This window comes from Canis lupus, chromosome 3 (genome assembly GCF_048164855.1).
Source record: "Canis lupus baileyi chromosome 3, mCanLup2.hap1, whole genome shotgun sequence".
Taxonomy (NCBI): domain Eukaryota; kingdom Metazoa; phylum Chordata; class Mammalia; order Carnivora; family Canidae; genus Canis; species Canis lupus.
The window spans coordinates 73,641,990-73,653,036 of NC_132840.1; the positions used below are offsets into that span (position 1 = coordinate 73,641,990).

General features: G+C 42.9%; 1 protein-coding gene across 2 annotated transcripts in view; it reads right to left on the minus strand.

Annotated features, from left to right (window-relative positions):
* Positions 1–10,075, minus strand: part of JAML (junction adhesion molecule like) — a 28,215-nt gene extending 18,140 nt beyond the window's left edge. The window contains exons 1-4 of one of the 2 annotated variants that reach the window (XM_072822215.1): positions 9,967–10,075; positions 9,581–9,664; positions 4,116–4,179; positions 804–958 (exon numbers count right to left, since the gene is read on the minus strand). In XM_072822215.1, coding sequence (XP_072678316.1) covers positions 804–958; positions 4,116–4,179; positions 9,581–9,664; positions 9,967–10,005 — 342 coding nt within the window. In that variant the 5' untranslated portion in view covers positions 10,006–10,075. Of the gene's footprint in view, positions 1–803; positions 959–4,115; positions 4,180–9,580; positions 9,665–9,717; positions 9,861–9,966 lie in introns of those variants that run through there. The other variant, XM_072822216.1, reaches the window with a different exon arrangement.
* Positions 10,076–11,047: the final 972 nt, after the last annotated feature.

Consider the following 11,047-nt stretch of genomic DNA (forward strand, 5'->3'; position numbering starts at 1 on the left):
TCGTGGCTTATGGAGTTTTCAGGGATTTCTTAGTCACCACAATCACACAGTGATAACATTTAAGTAATTGTTTTTGGTCTTTCTTTTCGTTAAATACTAAGAGTGGTTGCAGTTTGGGGAAAAGGTTAGCTGAGGTTGGAATCATCTTTGTAACATTTGCAAATTATACTCTTTCCTATTTGTGACCTAAAGATAAGTATTTTCTAGAAAATATAAACCAATATACCTAAAGAAACTTAATTATGGGAAGATAATTCAGAGTTTAAATGTCACTGAAAACTTACAGTAAATGTTTAGATATATAAGTATGCTGTTAATCTTAATAATGTGAGAAAGTATCAAAGAAAAAAAAAGAATCTGGCCCTCTCCTCCGCAGAAAAGATTCTTGTGACATCATTCTCACACCTCTTCTGTCTGGACCAGGGCTCTTACCCTTCTCAGCCCTCCCACCCACCTGTACAACTCTACAAAGGGCAGACATTGAGAAAAGAAACAACAAAAAAAAACTTTATGTGCATGTCTTCCATTACTTCTCAATGACCCAAAAGTTAAGCATTACCATTATGATAATGACCCTCATCTTCACCGATAAGGAAGCTGAAGTTCAGCAAGGTTGAGTAATTTGCCCAGCTGATCACAAAGCCAAGGGGCCAATCTAGGAAGAGGCCCAGTTCTGACAAGCTTCAGAGCCCAAACTCTTGCAACACTACCTCATAGCACCTAATGACCTGTTTTTAACTCTGCCCACACTGTCCTGACACCATTGGCCAGGGACTTCTACAGTAATATTTCCTCCTTGTTACCTTGGCACGATCTCCTGATGAGAACATCCAGTCTACCTTGATCACACGCTTTTCTTCTGTAGTCTGGAAAACACATCCCATCAGGGCTGAATCCCCCACACGGACTGTTAGCTCAAGGGAGGAAACAATCAAGTCATTCAGGCCCAAGGAATAATCTATAGAAGTCAAAGGCAAGAGGAGACATCATTTAGACAAATATAAAAATCAGTATTAATCACTAAGTAACTCTACATCTTCCCTCCCCAGATGACGTGACACAAAGTACTCAGAGGCTCCTCACTCAAGCCAGCATGGCATTCCCAAAGGAAGAGAAAGACCCTCTAGGTACACACATGCCTCCCAAGTCAGAGGAGTTCTGCAATCTTAATACTGCAAAAAGGTTATCTGCTCTCAGTCTCCTAACTGGGCCCCTCTCCATTCCCCAGAATTCCTTTCTCCAGGCTCCTTTCTAAAGAAAGAAGAGAAACCTTGACATCCTCCTTTCAGGTCATGAATTTAGACATCCATAAACAGGAAATGAGGTGTCTCTGGATCCTAGTTTCCCATGGGTTCCCTATTTTAAAAAGCCCATTAACAGGTATTTTTGCATCTTTCTTCTTTTCCTTCTTTAGTTCCTTGACAAAAGCTTATCTCTGACTTTGCTGGCTAATTCTGGCTGTCATGCAGGTCTTTGTAATTAGGCCAATCCAGGGGTGCCTGGGTTGCACAGTGGGCTAAGCGTCCAGCTCTTGGTTTTGATTCAGGTCATGGTCTCAGGGTCCTGGGATGGATCCCCATGTCTCCTCAGGCTCTGGACTCAGGCTCTGGACTCAGGTTCTGTCTGCTTGTCCCTCTACCCCTGCCCCCACTCATGCTTGTACTCTTTCTCTCTCTCTCTCTCTCTCTCTCTCTCTCTCTCAAATAAATAAATTCTTTCTAAAATAGAGAAAAAAAATTCTAAAAAAAAAAAAATAGGGATGCTTGGGTCGTTCAGTCGTTGAGCATCTGCCTTTGGCTCATGGCATGACCCCAGGATCCAGGATCAAGTCCCACATTCGGCTCCCCTTAGAGAGCCTGCTTCTCCCGTGCCTGTGTCTCTGCCTTTCTCTCTGTGTCTCTCATGGATAAATAAATAAAATCTTTTTAAAAAAATGGAGGGGCACCTGGGTGGCTCAGTGGTTGAGCATCTGCCTTCGACTCAAGTCAGGTTCCCAGGGTCCTAGGATCAAATCCTGCATCAGACTCCCCACAGGCAGCCTGCTTCTCCCTCTGCCTGTGTCTCTACCTCTTTCTCTGTGTCTCTCATGAATAAATAAATAAAATATTTTTTTAAAAAGGCCAATACAAAAGCATGGCTTTCCATTGAATTTCCTTTGTGTTTGTCCTCTCCCCACCTTCCCACTCCAGTTTTATCATTAGCCCTGTCTCTTCAGCCTCTGGGTGTTTTGCACACATGACCCCATTCCGTTATCTGTGTACTGCTCGAGTCATTTCTCTTTTCACTAAAAGACAAAACCAGTACACAGATATTTCTGTTTTCACAAGATGTGCACTGTGCAAAGAGACAACAACATCAAGAAAGACACGTTTAGATGCTGGCCAGTTTATATGGAGGAAGAGCCAAATGAACGCATGTGGGAATAAACAGAAAATGTGCCAGTCTTTCCATGCAAGCTGTCGCCCTGAGAGAAGAGAGTTAACTTCCTGCCCAACAGCAGGCACACACAGTAGGGAAGACGGAAAAGAAAACATGAACTCTAAACCCTTTGGAGGGACTTGTTTTGAAAGAAATCAAAATTAGCTCCAAAACCGATTTGGAATTTTCCTGTAAGAAAGAACTGAGCAACTTTACATGTGGTGAAAGGTTAAGAAGCAAATTTCATTTAATACGAAGAGTGCTATATGTAGAATTAAGTGAAGGGTAGCTAGAAAGCAAAGAGCAGCCACCAGAGTGAAGAGAAACTTACACCTTTGCAGAGAGATGGCTGAAGAAAATGAGATTTTCTTTTTTAAGATTTGATTGATTGATCAGAGATAGTGAGCATAAGCAGGGGCAGCAGGCAGAGGGAGAAGCAAGCTCCCCACTGAGCAGGGAGCCTGATGTAGAACGTGATCCCAGGACCCTTGTCCATGACTTGAGCCGAAGGCAGATGCTCAACCGACTAAACCACTCAGGCACCCCCAAAATGAGACTTTCTACAGAGGAAGACAAACCTCTCCACAGAGAAATACAACCACCACAGCCACCACCACCACCCCTCATGCCAAGTGGCTACCTACAGGACTGGCTTGTTAACTCTGGCTGGAAGGGCAGAAACCTGCAGGCTGCTTCCTGCACCTCTGGGGAAATGTCTAAAGACCCCCAGAGCATTACAACCCTGCTTCTATGAAAACAAATTCTCTTAAAAAACATACTATTTTCTGGGGGAGGGGGGTGTCTGTGTGCCTGTCTGGTTGCCTTTTTGTGCACGCTCTTGGTTTGCCTGGAATTAGAGCAAAGGCAGTTCTTTTTGTACCTTGCTGAGTAGGTGTTTAGGTCACTATGCACAGTTTAAAAAAAAATAGTAATAAAGAGAAAACTAAAAGATGATGAGAGCAAAGCACCTCCTGAGTCATTTATTCTTCCTATGGAGCGCTATCCATGGATAAAGAGAAAAAGTGGGAAGAGAGGATGAACAGTTTAGAAAGAAGAGATGAGCCCCAAGCAGCTCCAAGCACAGAGGTTTCATGAATAGGAGACTCCAACTAAGCCTGCGGCCCGCAGGGGCAGCTAAAGGAGGTTTTTTAGAAGGAAGTGGGGTTTAAGGAGAAACCTGAAAGATAAGGAAGCCCTAGGCAGGCTTGCTAGGGTAAGTTGAAGAAAGAAAGCTCTTGGCAAAAGGGACTCCCCCAGATTGTGAAAGAGCTCAGCACTTTTGCAGAACCAAGAGAAGGCTAGAATGACAAAAAGCATGAATGCCATTGAGTTCTGGGGCTCTCTCTGGTGATTTCATTTCCTGATCCAAGACTAGCTGTGGTTTTAAAGTTACAATCTAAAAGGCAGGAATTCCAGAGAGACTTTCTCTGCAGCACATAGGCAGGTCCTAGAACACCCAGCTCAGAACCAGAAGGCCTTCCGTGTGTAATAGAAACAGAGGAAGATTCAGCTTTCCAAGAAAGAGTTTGCTCCCTGGCTTCAAAAACAGCTGTTTCAGCAAAACTCCAAAGTTCCAGGTTAGGATTTCCGTTTTCAACAAACCAAGGGGAAATGAAAATATATAAAATTGGCTTTTGAAAATGCACGAGACTTATGAGAAATCGAGTACCCTCCTTGGTCCCTTGGTTTCTACTTACCCAGTAACACTGGCATCAGGATGAGTTTCAGTAGGCAAAACATGCTGCTCGCCAATTTTTCAGTCTTAAGATAAAAGAAAACAAAAATCAGAAAACAGCTTCAAGAGAAGTTTGTCACTTTAACAAACCCACAACCAGTGCCTCTGTGGGCCAGCCTCTGTCGGAGACACTGGGATGCAGCCCCAAACAAGAAGGGCAGGGTCCCCGCTCACGTGCAGTTTGCAAGTTGGGGGGGCGGTGGGTGGAAGGGGAAAAAAAGAGGCAAATGAATGAACAAGAAAGTAGCAGATGCTGGAATCTGCTATGAAGAAACAAAACAGAGCGGTGTGTTTGGAGAGTCACTTGGGGGCCGCTTTATATTGGCTGTAAGGGAAAATTAGATGAAAGTGGCTTTTCGAGAGGAAAAAAGTGAATAATTTCAGGATATCTTTGAGGTGACAACCCTAGCCATTCTACAGTCTTAGAGTTTCACATAAACAGGAGATTACCAGAGACTCAGAGTGCAAGTTTTGCCTATCTCTCCAACTAAATTAAAATTACTACTTTTAAACATATAGAAAATGTTCTGGGCATGTGAGAAAGGAGATAATTTTCAACCCAGTTAAGGCATTCAGCAAACTCTGTGGCAGACAAGCTGCATGAAATGTCAATGGCGAGGTTGAGTTTTGTTTTTTTTTTTTTCCCTTTTATCCCCACTGTTTTTTAGAGAGGGGAGGGGCAGAGGGAGGGAGAATCTCAAGCAGGCTTCATGCCCAGCACAGAGCCTGATGGGAGGGCTCCATCCCAGGACCCTGAGATCATGACCCAAGCCGAAACAGTCAGATACTTAACTGATTGAGCCACCCAGGCACCCTTACCCCACATTTTTCTTAATGAAACAGAAGAACACCAACCCCAAGGAGTTATAATCCAACCAGCCTTGGGTTCCTACCAACTACTCTGTCTGGTCTCAGCCACGATCCCTGCATCCTGAACAGCCTGCCAATGAAGGGACTCTACCTCGAATCTGCTAGGAGGAAAGTTATCTTTTGGGAAATCCCATCACAGCACCCTGCCCAGTTCTGCTGGGAAGTCCAGCACATGCGGTGGCATTTTAACTTGTAAAAAAATATTACCTAAGAGATTCCTTACCTGCATTCTAATCAACAAAATCCTCCATCTGGAAAATCAGGGTCAAATTGTTCAAGAAGTTCCTACCCTAGGCCCCCCCTTATGCAGAGAAGTCAGCTGACCTTGCTCAACCTGTTCCCTTGCCTATGACATGGGAGTAATAATGCAAGGATCACGTATGATCATGTAGATAACAGTGCTTTGAATTACCACATAAGATCCTATTTTTCATAACCTAAAAATGAGATAGAAAACCTAAAAATGAGGAACTCCTGGGTGGCTCAGGGGTTGAGTATCTGCCTTTGGCTCAGGTCGTGATTCCGGGTTCTGGGATCCAGTCCCACATGGGGCTCCCGGCAGGGAGTCCGCTTCTCCCTCTGCCTATGTCTCTGCCTCCCTCTCTCTGTCTCTCCTCAATAAATAGAATCTTTTTTTAAAAAAAGAAAACTAAGCTGAGTGAAGTAAGTCAGTCGGAGAAGGACGAACATTATATGTTCTCATTCATTTGGGGAATATAAATAATAGTGAAAGGGAATATAAGGGAAGGGAGAAGAAATGTGTGGGAAATATCAGAAAGGGAGACAGAACGTAAATACTGCTAACTCTGGGAAACGAACTAGGGGTGGTAGAAGGGGAGGAGGGCGGGGGGTGGGAGTGAATGGGTGACGGGCACTGGGGGTTATTCTGTATGTTAGTAAATTGAACACCAATAAAAAATAAATTAAAAAAATAAAAAATAAATAAAAAAGAAAAAAAGAAAACTAACTAAAAATGAGATAGGAAATTTGTAGTGTTAATAGACTTCGGGGTTCTGAGCATCTACCTTTAGATAGAATGGCAAATGATGATTCAGAATGAACTGGAAACTTTTAAGTTTCAATTTTTGAATCCCATCACAATGTAGATAATAATTGAACTGACTCAGATATACCAAAAGTCACACTATGCTTCCCCAAATATAAGTACATCTGATGAAAACACAGATCTCTCTCAAGATAGCCATAGTCTTCTTCTGGCTCTAACACCCATCACATCCCACCCTACATGGGTGAGCATGATAAAGGACTTCCTTTACAGTATGTTATGATGTTAATTCATCACATCTGGGACAGCTGAGACCACTTCCCATTCTGGATGCATAAGAATGAGTTTCAGTAGGCAAAACATGCTGCTCTTCTGCAGGGAGTTGATTATGCTCCCCGCTCTTTGTCCACCAAACAGTTCTCATACATTCTCCAGAGCAGTGCACCACCTGCTTGGATTTACAGGTCTAATACCAAACTCCAATAAGCCTAGAGTCTCAAGGAGGACCATACATTCTTTTTTCAAGTATCCCAGGCCTGTGCCACAGCACTAGGAAAGTGTCTGGCAAATACTGGGTACGTGCTGATAGCTGCCAATATGACCATCACATTGACATCAACTTAGATCTCCTACAACGAGACCATTCTATTCTAAGAGGACACCAGCGGTCCTAAAGGAACTCTGAACCTAGTCACCACACTCAAGTCCTCAGAGCCACACTCAACCATTTTCAAACAAATTTTGAGAAATGTGCAATCTAATGACTAGAAGATACCATTTTTGGTTCAAAGTACTCATATGCACCATTAGAATTCTATGTGAATGAAGAGAGAAGCAATAAATTCATGGAAAAAGCACTGATTTGAATTTCTTTTTTTTTTTTTTAATTTGAATTTCTAAAAAAGTTCTCTTCCTGGGTCAGACCTTTCATTAACTAATTCTTTGATCTTTGGGAAATCGCTCAATCTCCCTAGGCCTCTTCCTTACCATGAAAGAATGGGACTTCTTCCTGCCTCGTTAATATAGTAGCATACCAGAAACCAGTTGTTGATAGGCAATAAATCAGAGAGGGTTAGGGATGCCTGGGTGGCTCAGTGGTTGACCGGCTGCCTTTGGCTCAGGGCGCGATCCCAGATCCTGGGATAGAGTCCCCACATCAGGCTCTCGGCGGGGAACCTGCTTCTCCCTCTGCTGTATCTCTGACTCTGTCTCTATGTCTCTCATGAATAAATAAATAAATCTTTTTTAAAAATCAGAGAGGGTTTTATGCCAGGTACTACCTGAGTGCTTTATACACATTGACCCACTTGATCTTCACAACCACCTTATGAGGTCTTACTGAAGGGGAAACTAAGGCACCAACTGGTGAAGTGACTTGCCTAATAACACATAGCAAGTGGTAGGGCCAGGATTTAAACTCAGGCATTCTGGATCAGAACCCATCCCCTCTCTGTAGTGATACTGCTCCTCATATTAGTGAAAGTATTCCATGTTTTAGAGCAAAACTTCTCTGAACTTCATTTATCAAAACAGGGTGAATCTGCTCCCTGGCTGTTCTTCCCACCCACTTCACCTAGTGAACTCCTGTTCAGCTTTTAGATCGAAAATTAATGTGATTTCTTTTTTTTTTTTTTAATGTGATTTCTTTAGGAAAATCTCTCCTGAGCCATGCTTACCAGGTCAGATTCCTAGCCATAACTTTTAATAGTACTATTTATCTTTCCTTTAGGGCATTTGCCACAATTTCTAGTTATCTATTGATTTGTATGCCTGTTTAATTAAAGTCTTGCTCTCCACCTTCACCTCCCAAGACTATAAAGCTCCACAAAGCCAAGAGTTGCGTCTGTGTGCCACTGGAACTCCAGTGCCAGCATGGAGTGAGGCCCAGGGTAGGATTCAGGAACCACTTTTCAAAGGACAGAAAAATATCCAACAAGACCAAAGATACTTTAGCCCAGTTTTCATTTCCTTGTTAGTTGGCAAATACTCAGAAATTCCTATCATATATATATATATACACATAAATATTCAGTATATACCAAATATATATGTCCTGAATATATATATAGCTGAATAATGAAATTCAGAATTTTACATATGCAAACATATAATATCTATATAAATGAATCTCGGTCATTAGAAATCCAACCAAAGCATCAGATGCTCCTTTAAGCACCTTCTAAATAAGATTCCATTTAAATTCTCAGCTTCTAACCTGCTCCTTCAGATCTTGACATCTCCTCAGCAGATGTTCTTGAGATAATTCTGCACAGTAAGGCAGTTCATATGTTGGCCAAACATTTTGACCCGAGCTCACAGTGCTTTCATAATAGAACTCCTAATGCATGTCTTCTATCTCCCTCGGAGAGTTGTAACTATAAGGATCCCCTTTCCCATTATTAAGAGTGCAGAGGAATTGTTACCCTTGGCACAATGATGACAGAAAAACATCTTCAGAAAAGAGACTCGTGACAATGAGACTACCACACAGGATGCGAAAATGACCCCCATATATTACAGCATTACAAGACAAAATAAGGGAGAGGCGCTGTTTCTGAATGCAAATGTTTGCCGCTCGTAAGGACAACCAACCACTAAGCAACAGACAACTGTCCAGGCTTCTCTTACGTGGCCCATCCCCCTTTGCCTAGCCCACCCCTCACCCCCCTGATGCTAAGTGCTCTCCATTTACCCTTTGCTGCACACCTCAAGGCTCTCATTGTTTTAGGTGTATGAATCCATGTAACCACTCCAAGGCATTAACTTCTTGAAATGCATCCTTATTTTTCCTTCTAAGACCACTTCTTCTACATTGGGCTGGGAGGTTACATGGCTCCTTACAAGGCAGTCTCGATTACATTGGTCAACCCTCTAACCTGAAGGGGACTTTGGAAGTCATTACTGCCACTCCCTCCTTAGACTGGGTTACATCTAAACCACCCTACAGCAGCTCAGGTCACCCTACACCCTTCATGAGATCAGAGCTTTACAAGGGGCATGACAAGAAAGAATAATAGTTTAGCTCTCTTGGGAGGTTTAAGTTCCTTACTTTTTAACATTAAATATTGACCTATCTAGGGGCGCCTGAGTGGCACAATCAGTTGAGACTCTGACTCTTGGTTTTGCATCAGGTCATAATGTCAGGATCGTGAGATCGAGCCCTATGTCCAGGTCTACACTCAGTGTGGAGTTTGCTTGAGATTCTCTCTCCCTCTCCCTCTGCCTCTCCCATTCATGCATGCTCCCTCTCTAATAAATAAATTAATCTTAAACACACACACACACGCACACACAAACACAGTGTCCTATCTAGGATTGGGAGAAGGGAAACAATGAGGGACAAGTTCTGCCATGAGTTGAAGGACAGCTAGTCAGGAGAACAACTAGTCACTGCTCTACCTGAAAACACAGGCAACTTAGAAGCTCAAGTCCTACCACCACCATCATCACCATCACTCTTTCATTAACAGCAAACCTCTTACCCCCTCTTTTCTCTGGGGATCTTAAAAGAAGCGACTCTCTAGAAAGGAAGACTGCGCCCACCAGCCTACCTTATGCCAGTAGTCTCTTCCTGCAGAGGTTGAGAGCAGGGTAAACGTGGCCATCAAATTAAAACCTTCAGAACCAGACTTCTTCTGAGAGAGAAAAGTTTGAATCACTCCTTAAGAAATTCAAAGCAACTGCTTACCCACAATGAGGCGCACCCAGGGGAAGCAATGCACTGAATTCTGCTTCAAGTGCAGTACCCAAGACCGACTCAAGAGACTTCTGCCTGCACAGAAGGTCGGGCTCAGAACAAACCAACTGCGTGCATACTGAAGCAGCTACAGATGCAAACAGGAACCTCTAAATCAAGGTTCTCGTTTCAGTCATCTGGCCCATGATCCAATCTTTATTTATACTCGTGTTCTAAAAAGAGATAATAAATTCAACTTACTGAGGAGAGCCTCATATTCCAGACCTGTGCAGGTGCCATCTCCTCTTCTAGATTATTAACCCTCTCAGAGGCTCTCTGAGGGCAGGGTCTCCAATGGCATCAGGCAAACATTCCCTGAGAAAGAAATCAGCTGTGTGCGAACAAAATACAATAAATTTAAGACTAACACAAAACATTGTTCTCTGTTTAAAATACAGCAACCTCTCTTATTTTTTTCTCTCATCACAGCGGTACAGTATAGCCAGGTGATCACTCAGTCCCTGCCTTCAAAGACATGCCTGCTCAGTCCTTCAATTTACCATGTTGATTTCCTCTGACCATGAGATAGCATTCACAGAAGGCAGGTAGTGTTTTCTCCCCCCAGAGAACCCATAGGGCGATTTTAACATCCTAGATAAGAACTAGGTACTTCAAGGTATCTTTTGCTTGTTAGTTGCCAGTTCAGAATAAATGTTCTCAGTGTATACACCTTCAACTTTGGCTTGACCTATGCATGGCCATACGTTTTCTTGGAACTTGTCCTGTATCATTTGAAAAGTTGTTAAAGGGGTGCCGGGGTAGCTCAGTCAGTTAGGCATCTGCCTTCAGCTCAAGTCATGATCTCAGGGTCAGAGGATCAAGCCCCTTGGTGGCCTCCCTGCTCAGCGGGTAGTCTGTTTCTCCCTCTTCCTCTGTGGCATCCATCCCCACCCCTGCTCCTGTTCTCACTCTATCTCTCAAATAAATAAATAAAATCTTTTAAAAAAATAAATAAAAAGTTGTTGAATACGTGCTCTTCTCAAGGACTATGCTATATGGTTCTTGAGAAGCAGTGTACACTGGTAAGCTAGCAACTTACATAAATATTCCCACCATAGCCTATTTCAAACTACTGATAAGTTTAACAATGGGCTTGCAAAATTCCTAAAAACTTAACAATCAGCTCTTGCTATGTGAGCTGGCTCCACCACCACACCACCAAGTCTATGCAGGTTCTTGCAGGGGTAGAGCTTAGAGACAAATGGCTGCTTGATGCTGGAAATCACAATGTTTCTCTTTCATATGACAGCTCTCATTTTATATTTAGACACATACCAAAAAG